The sequence below is a fragment of the Zootoca vivipara genome, chromosome 9, assembly GCF_963506605.1.
Source record: "Zootoca vivipara chromosome 9, rZooViv1.1, whole genome shotgun sequence".
Lineage (NCBI taxonomy): Eukaryota > Metazoa > Chordata > Lepidosauria > Squamata > Lacertidae > Zootoca > Zootoca vivipara.
In genome coordinates this window covers 26,076,672-26,098,466 of record NC_083284.1, presented here as the reverse complement: position 1 = coordinate 26,098,466, position 21,795 = coordinate 26,076,672, and the positions used below count along the sequence as shown (strand labels likewise).

The 21,795-nt window shown below is 40.6% G+C and overlaps 1 protein-coding gene across 6 annotated transcripts in view; it reads left to right on the top strand.

The window, feature by feature from the left end:
* The window catches only part of CAMK2D (calcium/calmodulin dependent protein kinase II delta), a 145,680-nt gene that overhangs the window by 100,558 nt on the left and 23,327 nt on the right, over window positions 1-21,795 (top strand). For 4 of the 6 annotated variants that reach the window (XM_035113116.2, XM_060278555.1, XM_035113119.2 and 1 more), the window contains 3 exons: window positions 514-556; window positions 7,503-7,540; window positions 20,714-20,762. In XM_035113116.2, coding sequence (XP_034969007.1) covers window positions 514-556; window positions 7,503-7,540; window positions 20,714-20,762 — 130 coding nt within the window. Of the gene's footprint in view, window positions 1-513; window positions 557-7,502; window positions 7,541-8,922; window positions 8,956-15,097; window positions 15,158-16,841; window positions 16,884-20,713; window positions 20,763-21,795 lie in introns of all 6 variants that reach the window. The other 2 variants (XM_035113117.2, XM_035113118.2) reach the window with 2 other exon arrangements.

The following is a 21,795-nucleotide window of genomic DNA, read 5'->3' as shown; positions in this document are numbered from 1 at the left end:
TATTATTAATATTTTTAAAAAAAAAATTGGGGAGAGCATTGCAAATCGTTTTGAACAGGCCTGTGTTCCTTGAGGCAATCTATCCTTTACATATTTTATGCGCCCTCTATTTATGCTTCAGGCAAGCAGCCAATACTGTATTGTTTTGTTGAGATTTTAGCATGGGCTACAGTTCTGCCTGCCCATTTTTTTAAACTGAATTGCATCCTGGTCTTGGTTTTAACGTAGGAAATTGATTCCAGCATTTTGAACTGTTTTTATTGTCATTTTGATTATTTTGATTTTTTTTTGTAAGCTTCTGAGTTTACAGTATCTCATCAAGAAAGGCTGGGTATAGATTTTAAAATAAAGAAGCATGTTACATAGTTACATGGGCCATTTTAAAACTTTCAAATGTAGGAAATTTTAGCCAGCAGTGGGCCTCTGTGTGTTTGAAATAAGAGAGAGATCCTTTTGCTTATCTTAAGAAATACTGTAGAGGATACTGACTTATTATGTTGAATGTCTTTTTAGGGTGCCATTTTGACAACTATGCTGGCTACAAGAAATTTCTCAGGTATGTTCAGTGCACTGTGCGGCACCATATTGCTAATTGCTGAGATGTGGTATATGTTCCTGTGGTACATGTCAAAATGAGTTCATCTTTGCATGTGTCCGGATGCCATATTTGTTTAATACACTTCTGTTTGCTTTGCATTGGCTAAATAAAATTGGAGTAAGATGAAACTTCTTAAGTGGACACCTTGTTAATTCCATCTTTCATCTCTGGTAATTTCTCACTGCCTTTCGTATTATAGTAGTTAGACATGGTTATTAGATCTGCTCGCATAGTTTACAACAACCTTCCCCGACCTGGTGCCCTCCACAAGTTTTGGGCTAGAGTTTCCAACATCCTTGAAAGTTGGCCATGCCAGATGGGGCTAATGGGAGTTGTAGCCCAAAACATCTGAAGGGCTCCAGATTCAAAATGATGACTTAAAGCATGAAACCAGAAGACTTTATACCATAACGAGTTCTCTTCTGTTTGGATCAGAATAGCTATATGCCAAAGTAGAAAAGCTAGAGATACCTGGAAGTCCTTATTGAAACATTTTCTGTCAAACGGCAGGTCAACTTGCATTTTGTTGATATTGGTCTACTTGATTTTTAGAGTTGTTGTTTTTGACATGCTTTCAGATGCTCCTTGGAGTGAATTTCCCTGATTTTTAAGGGCAGATTATGGCCACATTTACATGTTTTGTTTTATAAGGACTTCCCGTTTGGCAGCCAATGCCAGTTGAGGAACCCAAAAATTATAACTTTAAAGATGGTTTGGAAAAGCGAAAGTTGAAGACTTGCTAGTCAAGTTCAACCTTTCAAATAACTTTTCTACATGAAATTCTCTTACTAATTTGCAAAGACGTGTATCACTTGAGGAGAATATAAAATGTTAAACCCAGATGATACATATGGTAGATAGAAACGTAGCTATCTAGAGAGCAATCCCCATTATCTTATTACCAGCAAAACATCTTGCCACCATTTGTTGAATTTGCCACTGCAGACAGTGCCCAATTACGCAAATAGGTAAAGTAGGCACCTATGGGCCCCATACCTTTGTCTCCGTAATATAATTCATTAATTTATGATTAGCACATCGCATTTTAAACTATGCCAGAGCACTTGAGATATATGGAGTCAAATTTAACACCTACCACCTTTAGTTGAGCATCAAAGTGAGGAAGTAAAGACTTCTGGCTAAAGCCAGGCTATAACAGCAAATTATTCAGGTTAGTGAAAACCCAAACAGATTGCAAATAGACCTCAAACTATCTGTTCACAGATATTGCAAGTACTGAACCAGGATGCAGTTGTGACAGAGTTTAGTACTTTACAAATCTAAATGGGAATGGGAGAGTTTACACTGGTAATAGGCATTACTCTTGTCAAGTGCACAGCCCAGCCTCTCTGTTATATGCTAGGATAAAAATAAACTACCAAGAACTGTGTTAAGTTCCATGTAAGAATCAAGTGCAAATGAACTGAATATTCTTCAGGTCCAATTGTTGCCACAAAAGTTTTGATTTTGCAGCAAGAGGTGTTAGCTTTACCTTTTTGTGGCTGTTCATGCCCACTGCTTGTGGGAAATGATTTAAATGGTATGAAACTTCCACACCCACCCATGTCACCTTAGTTCTAGTGGATACATCAAACTAAGTACTGTATCTTCTCAACAAAAATAGATTTAAAGATGTGTCTGGTCACCTGCAATGGTTTCTGCTGTAATTTTCTCTCCTTTTTGTAACCTTCACAAAAACAAAGAATAATTTTAATATATTACTCCATTCATCCATTCCTGAATTGACCTGTTCTGTTCATTCCGTTCTTTTTGAGTGGCACTTGTCTACTGTGGTTAATTTAAGAAAAGGTGCCATCCAGTTGATGTAAATGAAATCTAATTTTGATTTTTGTTGTTGCATCGCATGCCTTTTTGGGGAGCGAATTGTCCATAATGATGTATCTATAAAAGTGTTTTATTTATTTATTTCCTTTTTTGTTGTTCTTCCTGTAATGTGGAATGTATGTTTCTTGTGAGGTAAGCCCCCTCGGGAGCTGAAAGGAATGTTTTTATCTTCATTCTCCCAAGCAATGTGCTGCCTGTCCCAAATCACGTTTGTTTTTTTGTACGCTGTGTCCGGATGGAACTGGGTCTTATAGCAGCCACGTGACATTATCACGCTGTGAGTTTTCCCCTCCTCTGCTCCATTTCATTGGCTGCTGCTTGTGGGGGCAAGGGAACTTTCATTGGGGATGACAGCATGGCATACTTTGTAGTGCTAGATGTTACTGGGGAGAGAAAGAGAGGGGGAAGGAGAGAGACAACGATCCTGTTTTTCACAACAGTCATATGACTCTAATAACATCCAGTTCCAGCCTCAACTCCGTTTCTTTGGGTTAGCTGATATATAAGTAGGACATCATTTAAATTCATGACCTTTTCATTATGAAAAATTGGCAAAATGCAGGTCTTTTTTGTTGTTGTTCTCAATGGTTATTAGGGAATATACTTATTTGAAATTGGTGTGTTGCGAAACAAGTCTTTCATTGGAACTATCCTCTACAGGTTCAAATGAATGGTTACAATATGCTCAGTGTAAATCACCACTGTGTATATTTTGACAGTGTAGCATCAAATGTATCTCTTTTGGCCGAAATAATCCTGTGAGGTAAGTTAAAATGAGAGTTAGATTCCTAATTCAGATATCCATTTTCTAGCTTGCTAAACCATAGTTTAGTAACTGGGAATGAGCGTCAGAACTCCCCTACCCTCCCTTGTCCCTTTCCTTCCTTGGCATGCCAATACTGTATAGCTTAAAACTGCATCTTCCCGTTATTTCTGGAACAATGGGATACAGTGCAGCATCAGGATATTTACCCACAGTTTGCACATGGTTTAAGATGGTGGTAGGTAAGCTGACATTAAACCACAGTTCCCCGTTTTGGCTATAAAGGAGAACTGTGGTTAAAGCTAACCTGAATCTTTGCACCAAGGAATGTGGGAGACAAGGGTGGAGCATGTTGTCCTGATGTTCCTTCCTGGTTGCTAAAGTGTGTTTTCGCTAGCTGGAAAATGTATATCTAAACTAGGCCAGTGATTGGTTCAAAGCCCACAACAGTGGCTTTTGTAGCTGAGATTAATTATGAACTTTTGGTTGGATAGATTTTACTCACTGCCCCATAGTACTTATTACAGCAGAAGGGGTGAATTCCAAATTTATGTCTGTCATAGTTGTTCTGTTGCTATACAATGAAATATAACCCAAAGAACTTTCAAAAGCCAATCCAACATGTGCTCATTACATGTAAGCCAACATGCCACAAGTTCACTAAGCTTAGTTACTAGCAAAGTTGTCATTCTTTTCATTTGTGCTTTTATCCATTAATTGTTTTTAATGTTTAAAAATGTGTGGTCTAGTTGTACTTAATGCTGCTGCAGCACAGTGCCACAAATAGCCTCATTGTTTGCGGCAGATATTTAGCTCTAATGGTTGACAGTTGGGTTGCTACTTCATTCTCAGATAAAGGACTTATTCTTTAAATGTATGTTGTATCACTGTAGTGGAATTGTAAATACGATGAATAAAGACCATGGGTTTCTGTATGTATGGGAAAGAGCTTGCTCTGCCATTTCCCACATGAGGTAATGGGTGATGCAAGCGACATGTGTGTACGATTGCTCATTATTTCTTCCGCAAAAAGAGGGCTATATTAATTGGAAAATGAACTTGCAGGTTGTTCACGGAGACCAGGGGTGGGGAACCTTAAATCTGGGTGCTGAATACAGCCCTCCAAGCCTACGTAGCCCTTGGGACCTTTTCCAGGCCAGCACCCTCCCTAATGGACCCTTCTCCTCACCCTCTTTGAGTATTTCTGCCAGATTGGAATGTGACATTGAACTCTGATAATTCCTCTTTCTTCCCCGGATGGAGGACAAAGAGGAATGTGTGAGTGTGTGTAGAAACTAGCTTACTCTGCAATGGTAAAAATTCCATTGATTGATCTGCCCACATTTGCCCATGGTCCACCCACCACTGGTATGTGACCCTTGGAGCAGACCGGTCCAACTTTTCATACCAAGTAGGCCACAAGAGTACTTGGACATGGAACCTGTGGGCTGCACACTGCGTTGTCACCTGGTGCGAAGGGGAGAGTGAGCCCAAAATTGATGCCTCCCCAGCCCTTCTTCTGTCTTCCCAAAGCCAGCTAAGCAAGGCGTCCTTCTTTGGGAAGGAAACATAAGGCACTGGCAGGGTCCTAGAGCCCTCCCACCTCCTCCCCCAAGCTGGGAAAGCACAAACTAGGCTTTGGGAAGAAGGTTGGAGGACGCTAGGAACCTGTCAGAGCCCCCCACACCTCATTTCTAAAGCCCAGCACCTTCCTTACCAGGCTTTCGGAAGGTAGCACAAGAACTGCAGGGAGGGGGCATCAAATGTTGCCAAGGGCCACCCAAAAGGCATTGAGGGCCACATTGCTGAAACGCCCTGCCTGGAGGCAATGTGGCCCTCAGGCTGGGAAGAGTTCCCCACTCCTGATGGAGATCTATGCAGGTATAGTACCCATAGCAGACATTTCCTTGTGTATGCAATTGTGTCCCCATCACCATGCACAAGACTCCACCTGGTAAGTTACCAAACAGATCCTCAGTTTCCCTGTTTTCTATATCTGCATGGAAAATTCTTTCACTTGTACCAATATGGTTATATTTGTATTGAATTTCCTCAAAATATCATGTGAAAGATATAGTTCCAAATGCATTTATAACTTGGAAAATTGCTTCCTTTGTGATTATCAACATCATACTTTCACACATGAGTATTATTCTGAACCACCTTAATCTAAAAGAAAGTGATGATATCTGTCTGAATATTGCAAAATTTTAATGGCAGTTGGGTTTAAACTCTTAACGATAATCTGACCCTAGTCTTTTCCACACCACTTCTGTTGGGGCAAATTTCTTGTGTGCACAAAGCCACAGTAAGATAGATGTGACCACCAACGAAGATGGAAATAAATGATATTGTGCATCACTGCAAAGTATTCCTAATTCTGGCTCTCTTTCTAAAAACAACAACTGCTGAGCACAGTCCAGGAAAAATTGTTCACAATTTATTGCATGGCCATATGTATGATATGCTTAAATCAATGAAAAGTTTAATTTGATAATAGCTGAGGTTTCATTGAAGTCAGTGGGATTGAAGTGTTTAGTCTTTTTTATTTCAGCTACAGTACGCTTTACAGGCAAATTGCTGGAAACAAATCATGCACCAAACTTTCCCTTTTTCTTTTAACTACACAATGGCCCCAGGTATGACACATGATATTAGTCCATCCTTGGAACCTGATGTTTTTCCTCAGATGCTCAGTACAGCAACTTGGATACATTTTTCTTGGGCTTTTTCCAGTATTCTATCAAATATATTTATCCGTAGCATTGTTGTTCTTATAAACCAATCTACAGTTGGTGGACCTAGGTGTTATGAGACAAATAGTTCAATTGGTAGAGCATGAGACACTTAATTTCATGGTCGTGGGTTCAAACCCCACATTGGGCAAAAGATTCCTGCATTGCAGGGAGTTGGATTATATTACCCTCATGGTCCCTTCCAACTCTATAATTCTATGAACTAAAAATGTATTATGAACTGTGATGTATGGAAGTGAGAGCTGAACCTGGATAGGAGTTCCTGGCGTGCTCTGGTACATTGGGTCACAAAGAGTCGGACACGACTAAACAACAACAACAAAATGTACCAGTCACTTTTTTTGTAACATAGCATCTCAAAATGGTCCAGTTGTGTCTGCAGCACCTAGGCTTTAAGACTCACTGCATCTGTAACATGATACTGTGCTGGTCTTCCAGATACCTTTCACAGGTAGATGTTTCAGTGCATGTGTTTTAAACTGCTGAATGGCAGTGGAAAACTGTTATTTCTCTTTCACCTCTATGCCAAAAAAAATTCTTGGGATATAACGGTTTTGTCTTCCAGAGAAGTTGTTACCTGTTCCAGGTCTGCATGAATGGACAGAAATAATCTAGGGATCTAATAGCCAATATTACCTCTATGTGGAGGTTTTAATGCTCTACAGCAATAAAAATCTTACTGGTATTATAGGCATCCGAAAGCACATCAAAGTAGATAAATAGGCACCACTCCAGCGGGAAGATAAATGGTGTTTCCGTGTGCTGCTCTGGTTTTGCCAGAAGCGGCTTCGTCATGCTGGCCACATGACCTGGAAAAACTGTTTGCGGACAATCATCGGCTCCCTCGGCCAGTAAAGCGAGATGAATGCCGCAACCCCAGAGTCGTTAACGTCAGGGGTCCTTTACCTTTTTATACTTAATACGTTGTTGTTGTTTAGTCGTTTAGTCATGTCTGACTCTTCGTGACCCCATGGACCAGAGCACGCCAGGCACTCCTGTCTTCTACCGCCTCTTGCAGTTTGGTCAAACTCATGTTAGTAGCTTCAAGAACACTATCCAACCATCTCGTCCTCTGTCGTCCCCTTCTCTTAGTGCCCTCCATCTTTCCCAACATCAGGGTCTTTTCCAGGGAGTCTTCTCTTCTCATGAGGTGGCCAAAGTATTGGAGCCTCAGCTTCAGGATCTGTCCTTCCAGTGAGCACTCAGGGCTGATTTCCTTCAGAATGGATAGGTTTGATCTTCTTGCAGTCCATGGGACTCTCAAGAGACTCCTCCAGCACCATAATTCAAAAGCATTAATTCTTCGGCGATCAGCCTTCTTTATGGTCCAGCTCTCACTTCCATACATCACTACTTACAAGCACATATTTAAAACAAATAAAACTGCAAGGCACAATATAAACATGGTGTGGTAAGATGTTTTAAATGTGATGATAAATGCAAAGAGTAGAAAGAAAAAAAATACACCCAGTTTGTTTGTTTTGTTTCATTGATTTTGAATTACATTGGCTGACATTGTTTATTTCCTTTCAATTTATAGCAGCCAAGAGTTTACTGAAGAAACCTGATGGAGTGAAGGTAGGCTACAAATACTGAGGTCATCTAATGATACGTCTCATTTACTTTTCATTACCATGTGACTTTCTAAATTCTCTTTACTTTGGCACCGAAATAACGTCCTCTTCCTTTAGGTTTTGCTTTTTAAGAAAAAGAAAATATATATGCTTGAATAAACTTAAGTCACCGATTTGCAGCTGATCATTGACCAGCCATTTGGGAAGGCAGCCTCCATGTGTCCTTGGCATTCCATTTGTCAGAAGGTTATACCTCAGGTGTTGGCAGCCCTTGAGCTGGATTCTGCCAGAAGTAGTTGGTGTGCTTTGGCGGAAGTCAGTGCATAAGTTTACACTGAATAAAAGATGTCTGTAAGAAGCAGAACAATCTTGCAGTTTTCCTGTGTGATTTAGAGTTTCTAAACTTGGGTGACCTCAGAATTCCATAATAGGAGAGAAGCTCTGTAAATTCTGGGTAAATTCTTTGCAAAATAGCCAAGGAAGAGCTGGGGGGGGGGTATTTCTTCTTCCCAGAAGGACTTGTCAACACAAGATTAAATAAAGTAATCCAGCTAATATTAGAAAATGTAAGTTCCATTTCTTCTATTTTGCAAGTTTTCATTGAAATATGTATTTGACCTCAGCTTTTATCCTTGCAACTTTTTTTTGAAGTTTGTTACTTACGTTTGAATATCTAATTCACTGTATATTTCTCTTGGACTCATTACCTTTATACCCTTTCATAGTTCCCTTAAAGGCACCCTAATCACTTAGGTCCAACCTGTCTTTTTCAAAACAGCCATTGGCAACCTATTGCTTCCATGGACCAAGCACAAATTCCAAGATTAACTGGACCTTTTTCAATATATTGCTTGAATCACTGAGGGGAATACAGGGTGTTCATCTCCACTGCCTTCAGTAATTTGGGCACTTTCCAAAGTCAACCTGGTCCTCTCCAGTGTTCCTAACTGGGTAATTTTAATAGGGCAACTTACCTAAAACGTGTTCCAATTCAGATAGCTTGTTTCATTCAGTTTTAAGCTCTTGTATGTCTGTAACCACCTCTGTCAAAATTGGTCTGTTTAAACAGCAATGCTAAGTATAATTGCTGCCAACACTTTGCTAGTACCACTACACTTATGGGGGTCTTCTTTGCTGTGTGTTCAGGACTCTGTTTTGCCTTTGTGTTTGCAGTCCTATGAAGTGGCGGGTGGAGAGTGTGCATCTTATCAAAGTATTTGTTTTCACAATTTTTCTCATGCAGGAGATCCCACTCCCATCCTGAATACCTGTATATTAGGCTGTTCTTAGAACAAACAAACAGTAAACTGTTCTCCATGCATTGATACCTCAAATCCAACCAGTCACATTTTCTTCTTTTCCTTTCTCTCTGACTGGTCAAATCAGAAAAGGAAGTCAAGTTCGAGTGTTCAGATGATGGTGAGGATCTTTATCTGCCAGATTTTTCCTCCTGTGAAACGTTCACACTTAAGAGATGAAATACTTGCATTTAGATCTGTTGACGTAGCACAAGGAAGCTGCAAGACTTTTAAAATACAGGCTTGTAACTTCTGCGTCAGTTCAGTGTAACATGACGTCCTGAATTAATTGCTATCAGTTCTTCCAGAGCCAAGGTCACAGACGAGGGTGAGAAAGCTGTGTCCTTCCAGGTGTTGCTGCACCTCAGTTCCCATCAGCTCTTGCCAGTGTGGCCAGTGGCCAGGGATGATGCATTTTGTAGTCCATCAACATTTGGAAACCACAGATTCTGCACCCATCTCATAGACTGTGCAAATATCAGTGCAAAGTAGATGCAGCAATGGCCAGTGCAACTGTTCTGCTACAATATCATTGTTATTCAAAAAACCTTCTGTATAGTTGTTGTGGTCTCCTGGTATTAAACGTAGGTGAGATTTCTGAAAATGTAAGAACATGATAGGGCTGTCCCTTCAATTATATGTCGAGGTGTTTGTAATATGAAAACTGAATTATTGCTCAAGCCAGTGCCTGGTTCCTGTGAGTATTGTGCAGTATTTGCAATAAACAATAAAAATTGGTCCCTGCTTTTACCCTTTCTCTTACACCACCTCCTGTATTCCACTGCAGGTACCACATGGTGTGAAAATTTATTCCAACATTTAACTATACATTTCATTCCTCTTAAAAAGAGCAAGTGCTTTTGAAAGACCCCTCCTTTCTAGTACTTGGCATTCTGCTGATGAATAGTAAAGCTCTGTAGTTAGTTCTTGATAGAGGTGGACGACTACATTCACAGGTATTTTACCTACAGATACAGGAGACGAATAAAAAGAGAGCAGACTACTACCAAACACTGTGCAATGTCATATGAGTTAAGCAAATTTAAAGTTGCCCCTTGACTAGCATAGAGGACAAAGGTAGGTAGGAAGCAGAGCCAAGTCAAATGCAAATGAAAGTGGCAGCAGCAGGGATGTGGAATACACAGTTAGGTGTATGTCTGGCCTTAACTGCCAGTTTGCCAAACATACTGCATTGTGTATTATAAGATACTCTTTTGAAACCCACTCAACAGTCCTGTATCTACTGTACCAGTCACACATTTGTTGACGTGAACGTTTAGTTTTGGAAAGGTGGGTAATTGCCTCATGACGTCCTGCCTAACTTTATATGGCTATAGTCAGTGTGGTGTACCTGGGAGACCAGGGTTCAAATCCCCACTTAGCCATGAAGCTTACTGGGTGACCTTGAGCCAGTCACAGCCTCACAGGTTTGTTGTAAGGATAAAATGAGGAGGGGAAGAACCTTAAACTCCTTGAAGAAAAGGTGGGATATAAATGTAAACACTACAGTCCAGTTCAGTATTCAACCCACTGTCTCTGTCCTCGTAGAAGGACGGGGCTGAGTGAGGGGCTCTTCCGTCAAAAATAAGGAAATGGTGAATGGCATATTTTGAATTGTGCCTGGCTCTGCAAAGTGAGCTTCATTTGCAAGAAAATCTTCTTAAATTCCTGTTTCCAAAGTGTGTTCTTATAGAAACCCTACTCAAACTGTACAATCCAGCAGTGGGAGTTCTGTCACCCCGCTGACTTCAACAGAAGATGGATTGTGGTCAGCATGCTTGCAAGAAGGGTTTTACCTTTTGACACACAGTTTACGCATCTTTCCATTGTTAATTGCTTATAATTAGGAATATTGCACAGCTGTTTGTAGGCATACATGTTGCTTTCAGTGGTGCCACCAAAACTTCCTTGAACACAAATAAGGTTGTTTCCAGCTTTAAGAATTCTCAGAAATAAGTGGTAGGTTTCCAAGGAACATTTCCAAGTATTTTGTAGGGCTGATATGTTACTTTAGCTCAGGAATGAGGAACTCGATTCTTACCATCCTCACCTGTGGCAAGCCAAGCTTGTCACATGACCTATTTTTCTTTGCCTGAGGGATTTGAAATCAACTCAGTGAGAAAAGGCACAGGGCTTTGCATGCTCCTTCAATCATTGGTTGACAATGCCAGCAAGCACCATACCTGATGTCATATGTAATATGGTATATGTATGGCAAATGAACTTGCCTTGGCCAAAACTTGACTGAGCTCATGTCAAGTGGGGAACCTAATTAGCAAGTAGTCTGCATAATCAATAAAACTTCATTTTGGGAATGGGTCAGCGACTTCACTCAGGTCTGTCCCCTTTTCTGTCTCCAATGGGAGCTTCCCTCCAAGGGCAAGAACAGTTTTGGGGGGTGGGGGTGTAAATCCTATCAGGAGAGAAGGAGCTAAACTTGATCTTACTTTCCCCCCTCAATTTATTTACATTTTGAAAGTGCATGTTAATTGTTCATATGCAATTAATGTTGCATCTAGTTTGATCCTAAAAGGCATGCACTACTGGTAATACCTCCCATCATTACAGTAAACAAATACTTCCATGGATCTCTCAACACATTTTGTAAGGGGCCTGGAATACAACTTCAAAGTGTATATCTGCACTTGCAATATACAAGTGAATGTCTCCACCCTTTTACTATTGGAAGGATGTTCTTCCAGAGATGAAAGTTGCTTGAGTGATACTTTATATTTGATTCCTGCTCAGGATACCACCCATATTGACCCCTTTTGTTTGTGATCATTTTGCTTTTCTTCTATTTTTAGAATGATACTTTTGTGAGGGCCAAATTATATTTCAATTAAGTCTTTGCTTTTATTTATTTATTGCTTGTGAGAAGCAAGCAATCCCAACCCATGGTTTTGCACCATATGTAAGGGGAGCCCGGGGGCCCAGTGCCTAGCTTAGGCCTATTCTAGCAAATACACATAGTGCTAAACTGTAGTTCAGCAAGCATCATATGCAAACCAGCCTATACTCTTACGGAACACAGAAAAAGGCATAAATAGTGCATTTTCTTTTTCTTTCCTTTTTTGCACGTGCTATCTTTGTAATTCCAAATCTAATGTAGTCACTGTTCAGTAAGAAAAATAAGTGTTTAATTGAAAACATATTGTGAGGAGGGATCCTGAATACATACCACACTTTCAATATATAGTACAGATTTCTAAAAAGTTATTTACATATATATGCATTTACGTACCTTCCGAGGCACCCCTGTGGGCACGACACTGGGTGTTCAAAATCGCATACAGCACTACTGGTTCTAGAAGAATAAGTAAAACAAAGCAACTTAATTGAAATCTGGCTAATAATGTAGTCTGGCACCTCAGAGCTTATTAGAATTCTACCACTCTAGGGAAAAACAAACCACAATTGTCGTGCTGCACAACACCATGTGGTGTTGTAAAAACACCATGTGGTATTGTAAATCCTATTGAATGCATTGTTAAGCCTCCCATTTTACATATCTGAATCCTTTTTTGTTCTCTTACTGAAGGCAGACAGAAGCCCTGTTCATACATCACGGTAAGCCATAGTTAATGGTTTACCATGAATGCACAGAGCACTGTGCCCTTCACTCCTGCCCTCTAACCAGCAGGAACAACCATTATACCCGCGATATGCTTCACTCCAAACTATGATTGGTAAGCCAAGAAGAAACTTTGGCTTAACAAAAGGTTTTATGGTGTGAAGCAAACCACAACCCTCAGTTTAGACACAACATGAAGCCAGTGATGGAGCTTTGTTCCTCTTCCAGGCGTTTTCTGCACACTCATGGTAAACGATCAACAAAGGCATGTGTAGCACCCAAGTATCCTCCGCTGTGTTACTGTGCACAGGGATCTGTGCATACACTGATCTTACTTCATTTAGCTTAAGAACTCTCAAGGCATATCATTCATAATCCCATTTTGCAGGTAAGACCAAAGGCAATTTATTCAACACTGTGAATTCCATGGGTTACACCCATAATTTTTTAATTTTTTTTTTTACAATCTGGGATAGAATTTTGATGATGTGAATCTCTTAAGTCATGTATTAAAATAGCTACAACCATTCATCAATATAATTACTTCTAATCATGCCCTCAGCATTTTTAGCAGAAGAAGAAGAAGAAGAAGAAGAAGAAGAAGAAGAAGAAGAAGAAGAAGAAGAAGAAGAAGAAGAAGAAGAAGAAGAAGAAGATGATAAAAATATTTTTGTACCCCCACCCATCTGCGTGGCTTGCCCCAGCCACTCTGGGTGGCTTCCAACACAATATACAAAAACACAACAGAACATCATACATTAAAAGCTTCCCAATACAGGGCTGCCTTCAGATATCTACAGAAGGTTGTATAATTATTTCTCTCTTGGACATCTGATGGGAGGGCGTTCAGCAGGTCAGGCACCATTACTGAGAAAGCCCTCTGCCTGGTTCCCTGTAATTTCACTTCTCACAATGAGGGAACTCTTTGGAGCTGGACCTCAGTGTCTGGCCTGAACAGTGGAGACAAAGACACTCTTTTGAGTATACAGCGCCAACACTTTGGGGAATTGTGCTCGGAAACGTACTGGGAACCAATGTAGTTCTTTTAGGACTGGTGTTATATGGTCCTATAATAAAAATACACCTTCAATGCCATGGGTTAACATATTCCTACCATTGCTTTTTATTTTAAAATATGACAACCAATACTTTTTGTACTACCTACTTAGTTATCTGAGTAGGTTAAAAGTGGACATCCCATGTAACAACATAAAATATTTGTTCTGTTTATAAATAGACATTCCATTGAGTTTTACAAATGGTCAGCTAAGATTTATGTGTTTCCATTCTTGCTTTTCTTTCACATGTAACATTTTACCTTCTCTGTTCTTTGTGTTAGTGGAGCATTAAATATCCTGTATTACTGATCAGCTAAACTTTCTATCTTATTTATATGCAGCTCTGCTCCTCTTACAGCTAGAGCTGGTAAAACCAAAGGGCAGGTTTTCACCGGAAGATATGTGACAGCTCCTTCTGCCAGTTTTAGTTATAATTAAATTTTACTGAATCTTAACTTTTAAATATTCAGTTTACTTCTATTATGAATAAAATACTTGATATATAAGTGTGGATCAGCATTTTAAATGCATCTAAGAACTGAAATAGTTTTGGGGGTTTATTCTAGGGTGCAATGTAATTAGCTTTTCTGTTGTGTTTAAGGCTATGTCGCCCTTGCCTGGTTCAAAACTACTCACGATATTAGAGAGAAAAACAAATCAGTCTTCTGCTTGAAAGGAGGTCTTCCACGCTCATATCCAGCACTCTGTGTATATCACTTTAGCACACACTTCCCGGAATACAAAATCATGCCCTTTTAATACTCCACATTCACATTCTGCCGAAAAACACAGCTGACATCTTTTCCTGCATTGACTTGAAATGATCAATGGTCAAGAGGCTCTGTAAGCTACAATATTTAAATTATGTTGAATATACATTTTGTTTTCTGGTTCAATTGAATCCCAGTTGTGTCCAGAGAACCAGCTTGCAGCATGCTGTAACACATTCGGGCCTAATTTAGGGCAATAAGGGTGTTTTCGAAACTGTAAAGCTAATAACCTTTAAACATTTTATGTCCTGCCTAAATATATAGACTTCTGGAGGCAACACGTATGACAAAATAAAACTGTGTATGCTGTCCGTGAAATACCAAATGCATTTCAGTCCAAGGATAAATACTGAACTCACTTTATCAATAGCAAGGCGGTACTCTGCTATACCAACAGCAGGAGTTCAAGATTTATATGGGCCTCTAGCTTAGTTGACTCCCAAGCTAAACTCAGACCTGGTGCAATTTATTAAATAGCATCACATCCAAAGATGGGAGGTGATGAACAGGTCATTGGAAATGTAGGCCTATTCTCTCTCATTTCCTGCATTAATTGCATATTGCTTGGTTTGAGCTTTTTTTTTTAAAAAAAAATACTAGTAACATAGCTGAAACCATACATGTCTATACAGCACCTCCAGGGGCATTTCATTATGAACGGCACTGGGAGAAGCTGCTATAGTACCTACTCAAATCTGTTGTCATTGTTGCCTTTGATTTTTTATAAATTCATACCTCCGTCAATCTTTATCTCCATATCTATATCTGTGTATAAGTATTCTATATAGGGAGATATAGATATGATTATCTGCTGTGAGAGGTCTAAGGCTTGTTTGTTTCTATTTTTCTGCATACCTACAGATAAACAACAAAACCAACGTGGTAACCAGCCCCAAAGAAAATATTCCTACCCCAACGCTGGTATACCTGGCTTTTTCCTTTTAACTTGCTTTTGAGTTCTGTTTCTGAGTTTTCTCTCCCTTTTTCCTCCCCTCTCCCCTCTTCCTTGCTTGCTTTCTGAAATTTTTGCGCTATTTTTTTCTCTCTCTCGGGAACTGGGGATTGCACTTTTTAATATATGCATATTATTTATGTGTGTGTATAAAGAGGCAGTTGATTGTGAAACAGTGTGTTTCTAATTAGCCAATGTGACATGGAAAATGGATGTGGTTGTGTAGTAGCTTTGGTAGCTGTAGTTGAATTTCATTGCATGCTGTGTCAGAAAGTGAATAGAATGTGCTTTTGTGTTGCCCTTAGCTCTTCGTCTGATGAGTGTTCCAGTATTTATAAATGAGGCTTAAACAAACTTTCTTCCTACTTTTCCCTCTCAACTATAATGTGAGTGTCAAAATCAAGGAGAGCTAACAAGATTATTGCTAGGCAACCACCAAGTAGACCTTATTCAGCTTCTCATTATTTACTCTTTCAAAAAAACAAAAAACACAGCAGGGCTTTGCAAGACTTCACTTACTGGGATCAAGAGGCATCTATTTCTAAAGCTGGTTATATACCACAGCTAATACAGGCACCCCCAAACTCGGCCCTCCAGATGTTTTGGGGCTACAACTCCCATCACCCCTAGCTAACAGGACCAGTGGTCATGGATGATGGGAGTTGTAGTCCCAAAACATCTGGAGGGCCGAGTTTGGGGCGCCTGCTTTAATACATAGGAGTCATTACTCCATAATAGGCTCTGTGGTGAATGTGTAGCTCATGAGTCATAACCTTGCTTAGGTTACTTATTCTGATTTCTCTAGGCCATGCAGCAAAATCTCAAAATTAATAACCTTTCCATTAACAATTAGCATATTGTCAGTGGCATCCAACCTACCATGTTTTGGTAAACCCTTTTGAAGAAAGGTCTTTCCTGTTTTAAAGTACTGGCACCTATGGTTTTGTGCATGACAGTCCCATTGAATATTCCCCATGGAACTTCCCACTACTAAGTATTCTGAAAAGTATCGGCTTTATAGAGTCTTCTACCAGGAATTGCCCAAATGTGTGCCTGTGTGTCACCAACCCTAGAGATACTCCTGCAGATGGCTGGAGGGATATTAGACTCTGAGATTACAGCATTTCCTACCGTGAGTGTTAATCTCTGTGAAATGAAAGGATCTGAAGGTAGCAATACTCTTTGGTGCTTAGGGTTTTATATATCTTTTCCTGAACCTGCTCATCCCATTTTGGCTCTTCTTTAACCTTTATAGGCTGCACCGTCGTTCTTTAGTAAATTGACCTAGTTGCAAAAATGGTAGTTGCATTTCTGCCTAGTTGAAACCGTGAGCTAATCTTTGGAGGTGGAAGGTTAAAAAAACTGGCCAGCAGTTTGATTTGGAAGACGTTGTGAGAATTGGTGCCTCTTTAGATCTCCTTCAAAGCCCTGCACATGTGTTAAATCATGAATAAGGTCTTTGCATGCTGCTACAGTAGATACGGTGGCCTTTCTTGCTGGCTTGCCAGTTTCATCCTCTGACAGTAGCTAACTTTGCCTTAGCTCTTGTCAGTGCTTAGCCCTTGTCATCTGGCTCTTCTCGTTCTCCTTCTCACACGTGAGAAATCTATTTACCGAGAACTGTTTTCTCTCTCTTATTTTATTCTCACTCAGGAGCCCCAAACTACCGTAATCCACAACCCAGATGGAAATAAGGTATTCAGAAAGAACCAATGCTGTCCTGCACTTTTCAGATTCCACATTCCATCCAGCCCCCCCCCAAAAGAAAACACACACCCCACAGCGTGTGCATTATGTGGGCTTTAGCTAGGAAATTAGCTACCTGGTATTCAGTCTTCTAGTGAAGCCTGCAGAGAATTGCTTCTCTTGTAATGGAATCCTGCAGTGAGCCCATTTCTGCACTATTTCTAAGTTTCCTCACCTGTGCCAGAGGTGCTCTGGTAGAAGCTGTTCCACACTTTTGGTGTACATCTCTAGCTTCTAACCTGGAACTTAATGTCCTTGCAGAGAAAAAGAAGTTCCTCCTCAGATGCAGAGTGTGGTTCAGGCTTTTCATATGCAACACTTGACCGAAGTTCCAGAAAGGCACTTTTGGAGATTTGTCCCATCTGTTTTTGAGCATGCTCATTCATTGTTGCATAACCTTTTATTTTGGGAGGGGGCGTGTCGGGGTGCTTGTTGCAAATCATACACGTAAAAAAATGATAAATACACGTAAAAATGATAAATGCTCACACACACTTCACTGTGCTATCTTCCATGCATTCTTCTGCATCAGACTTTCTTACCTGATGCTCTCTGTATGCTGTGGACTGCAACTCTCATCCCAGCCAGAGTGACCGATGATCAGGGACTGGAAGTTGTCATCCAAAACCTATGGAGGGCATCAGGTTGGGGAAGGTTGATCTATAAACAGGTTCAAGTTCCCCACCTCCCCCAAATATAAGCATTTCCTGTACACGAATAATAGTTCCAAGGATGAGGCTACTCTTGGCCAGGAAAGTGATAGTTGTAACTTGTGTCCTACTCAGATTTCACCTTCTTGGGGTGCCCTTGGAACCAAGTCTTTCTGTCCAGCTGGGGGGAAACATTGGGGCCAGGCCAAAAGCAAAAACTTTAAGACTGCAAGGGAACCAGTAGAAGGGGAAAGGGAACTTACTAGCCAATGGACCTGTAGCTCCCCCCCCCCCCCGCTCTGTGCAATGCTTTTCTTCACTAAACTTCAGAAATTGTTCAGAACATCTTCCAGATGCTCACATCTGGGCTGGCAAGGATGTTCTCTGGATTCCATGAGTATGATTTTATTGCATTTTTGGTCGTTTGTTTTTTAATGTCTGCTGTTTATGATGGCTGTGTTTGTTGGATTGGATTGCATATCAATTTCCCCCCTTTCCTTGCATGGACATAAAAATGGGCTAAGCAACTGTTGAGCCATGGCTGGTGTGGTAGTGCTAGAACCCTGGAATTAGCAGCTTTCCTTTGCAGGAGAAAAGGAACCCATTTTCTATCCTTTTGTCACTGTTGGAGAGTTAAATTTGGGGGGGGGGGAGTGTTTGCCAACCAAATTTCTGGTGTAGCTTTCAGTGGTGGACATGTTGCCTATCCCTGGACTAGGTAATACTGTAATTGGTACCCCATAATTAACTAATCAAAGAAAACGCCACAGTATGCTCGGACATCACTATTATTTTCTGATTTATTTCATATAACAACTGACAGCTGCCCTGTGTTGTGTTTGTGGATAGTACTTGTAGCTCACACTACGGGCCTTTCTCAAGCATGTATCCCAATTTATTGTATTTATATCTCCAATTCATTCGCATATTTATTTTACAGTCTCTGGTATATATATAATATATATAAGGCGGATTGTGACGTTTGTTTTGCTACCACCTGCTCATGAACCACATTTTGTTGTTCATATTGTGTTGAAATATGCAGTTTACTGCCTACATTCGCTAACACTTGAATTTTCAGATTTCACTTGAATCAAAAAAACCAAACAAAAAACAAATGGGACAAAATGATCCATAGCTCTTTGGCATGACTACATCTACTTGTTCTGTACCATTATGGAAAATTGATAAAACTGTGTTCCCTTTCTGGGGTGTGGAAACGCCCCAAACTAAAATGAACTTCATCATGGAGGTGGATATCACTTGTTGGGGAAATCGCTGTTGAAACGTATCGTATATGGGGCGGGGGAGGGGATGTGGGGAGCCTTTTTAGCATGATGGGAGAAATGAACATGTCCATGGAGTTGGCTTGTGAGGTGGTGCATGGAATTTCATGTGGTTGCTGGCAGATTATGTAAACATTTTAAAGATTGTGTTAACATAACCTATAAAGCATGATACATCTGTGTTCATGCCTCTTGACTCTTGAGCATTCTTAACACCAGACAGAGCATGACGGTTTACTTTGAGTGGTTGGACAGATGTTGGGGTGGGGTGACGCTCGCTGATCTATTCGTTGGTGTGCATACATACATCATGTCTTTTAACCATCAACATTGCATTAAGCATTGAATTATTTTAAGAACATATAAAAGAACACTGTCAAGGTCTTTTGGGATTCATGTCTCCCAGGGTTTGTTTGTTTTATATACCAAGCCATAGAACAAACACCTGAAACCAGACTTTCAAATAAAGCTCACAGAAATTACTGGCCCGTAAAATTGTGCAGTATACTTGCCCACTCACGACAATTTTAATCATTTTTGTTCTGAGTAGAAATAAGAAACAGTTTTCTTGTCAACATGGAGGTGAATCTTACTTGTCTCAGGTGACCAGCTGCATTTATAAACCTGTGGCTTGATCCACTTTCAGCTTGGTCCTAATTCCATGAAGGAAGAGATTTGTCTCATGTTTTATATTGACTTCTTGTTTTGCTCTTTTCCTTGTATGAACTTGTTTTAAAGACTAAATTTATTGTCATCTTTGACAGTGTCCTTTTAAGCGTGTAGACATTATTATTATTATTATTATTATTTATTAATGCATAAAACTCTGACAGCCATCTGAGATGCTTGTCTTTTTGACAATATGGTGAGTTTAAAAAACAGCTGCCTGATGAACAAATAATTGTAAACCAGTAGGGAATAATATATCTGTCAAAACAAAACAAAAAAACATAGAGATATGAAATCGGACCACTTCTGTCTTTAAGCTTCCTTAATAACTTGCTTTCATCTTGAACAAATGTCTTTAAAAAACAAAACAGTGGCTGGGATCCAAAGAGCGACATTTATTTTTAATTTATTGCATTTCTATACTCCCCCCCCCAAAAAAAAATATATTCTAAAGGTCATGTACAGAAGGGGGTCCCTGGAAGTTCTCCAGTCCAGACACTGACCAGACCCCAACCTGATTAGCTTCAGCAAGGTGGCCCCTATAACTATTGTGATGCTTTTGGGGATGACAAGTGAGGCCCTCGTTTTTTGTTTGATGTTTTGCTTTGAATAGGAAACTGCCACACCATACCTTCGGCTGCCTTTGGAACTCTCATCTGTGTGCTGCCACTGTTTGAGAAACAGAACCTCGAAACCCCTTGAATAACTGGACCTTCTGGTTCCATAGTTCTTTGGGTCCTGGCAATATTAATTTGAAACCACAGATTGGATTTATATGTCTTGCACAGAACGACATTCCTGCACTTCTTATTTGTAAAATGGCTGGTTCTGATGGTCAGCTTAATGTAATTCACCATCCTCTGTCTAAAAAGTATCAAAGGGTTTTAAGAAAACCAATCAGCCCATTTTTCATGGTTGTGCTTCCCTTACAGTCCCGTGAAGTTCAAAACAAGAAACTCGTTGCCTTTAAGCGTTCCTTTCCAAACTGGATTGTGACCGCTTCAAATTTGGCTTTAAGGGTAAAAGCCCATCACCCTCTGTGATTATTTGTTTGAGTCTCGCAGTCACGTGGTCTGCTTCTGGGGTTTGCATGAGATGTTTGATGACATTGTAAATATAAATAAGTAGTGGAGTAGTAGATCAGTCAGTTGATTTTTCTTATACTTCTCAACAGGAATCCACAGAGAGCTCCAACACAACCATTGAAGACGAAGATGTGAAAGGTATCTATCTAGCTGTACTTGTCTGGTGCATTTCTAGAATGTCTTTATAATATCAAAAAAATTGTGATCTTACTATTGTACTAGCTGCCAGTATCAGCATGGCCGTACACCGCTCAAGGTGTAGAAGGCGGGACACAAACAGGGTGACCAGGCTGAAAGTTGCTGAGAAAATTAATTTCATTACTTGTTTATTGCATTTATATCCTGCCTTTCCTGCAGTGGACTCAAGGCAACATGCATGGTTCTTCCTTTCACCCTCACTACAACCCCGTGAGGTAGGTTAGACTGGGAGACAGTGGAGGAACAAAGTTCACCGCAGTGACTTTTATAACCGAGTGAGGACTTTTATAGCTGAGTGAGGATTTGAACCTGGGTCTCCTTCGTCCTACTTCTAACCACTGCACCACACTGCCACCCCATATACTCTATGCCGTAGCTGTAGTCACTTTTGCTGCTGCTAACCTTAGCACTACCTGCTGTCCCTCAATTCACCCACTCCGTGGTATGGATTCCTGCAGAAATGTGGATAGTGCTACATTAAAGCAAAACAACAACTCACAACAACACCCCCACCGTTAAGAGTGCTTTTTTGTATCTTCAACAATATGTCCTGTTCTACATTTGCAGCTTCATGTGCTCATTTACCGCAGTTCCACCACAGAACTTCATATGGAAATTAAGGCTCTGGCCTGGTTCAAATGGTGATGCTCCTTTGGTGTGGGTTGGGGGCAGGCCTAAGATTTTTGTCTTCTTTCCTCACCCACCTATCCTGTCCTTAAGGCCACATGGATGCACTGGCAGACGAATGTGGTGGCGGGAGGAGCGGCACACCCCTGGTGCCCCTGGGGGGGGGGGTGCCATCGTGCCCACCCCCTGGAATGCTCGGCGCTTCACGCACCCCCAGGATGCTCAGCGCTCGCCATGCATGCCCCCGGGACGCACACCACGCCCCCGGATATATGCCGCTCCCGGTGCCGGAGCACGTAGCTCCGCCACTGCATGGATGTCATATTTAAGTAGATTGAGTGTTCAT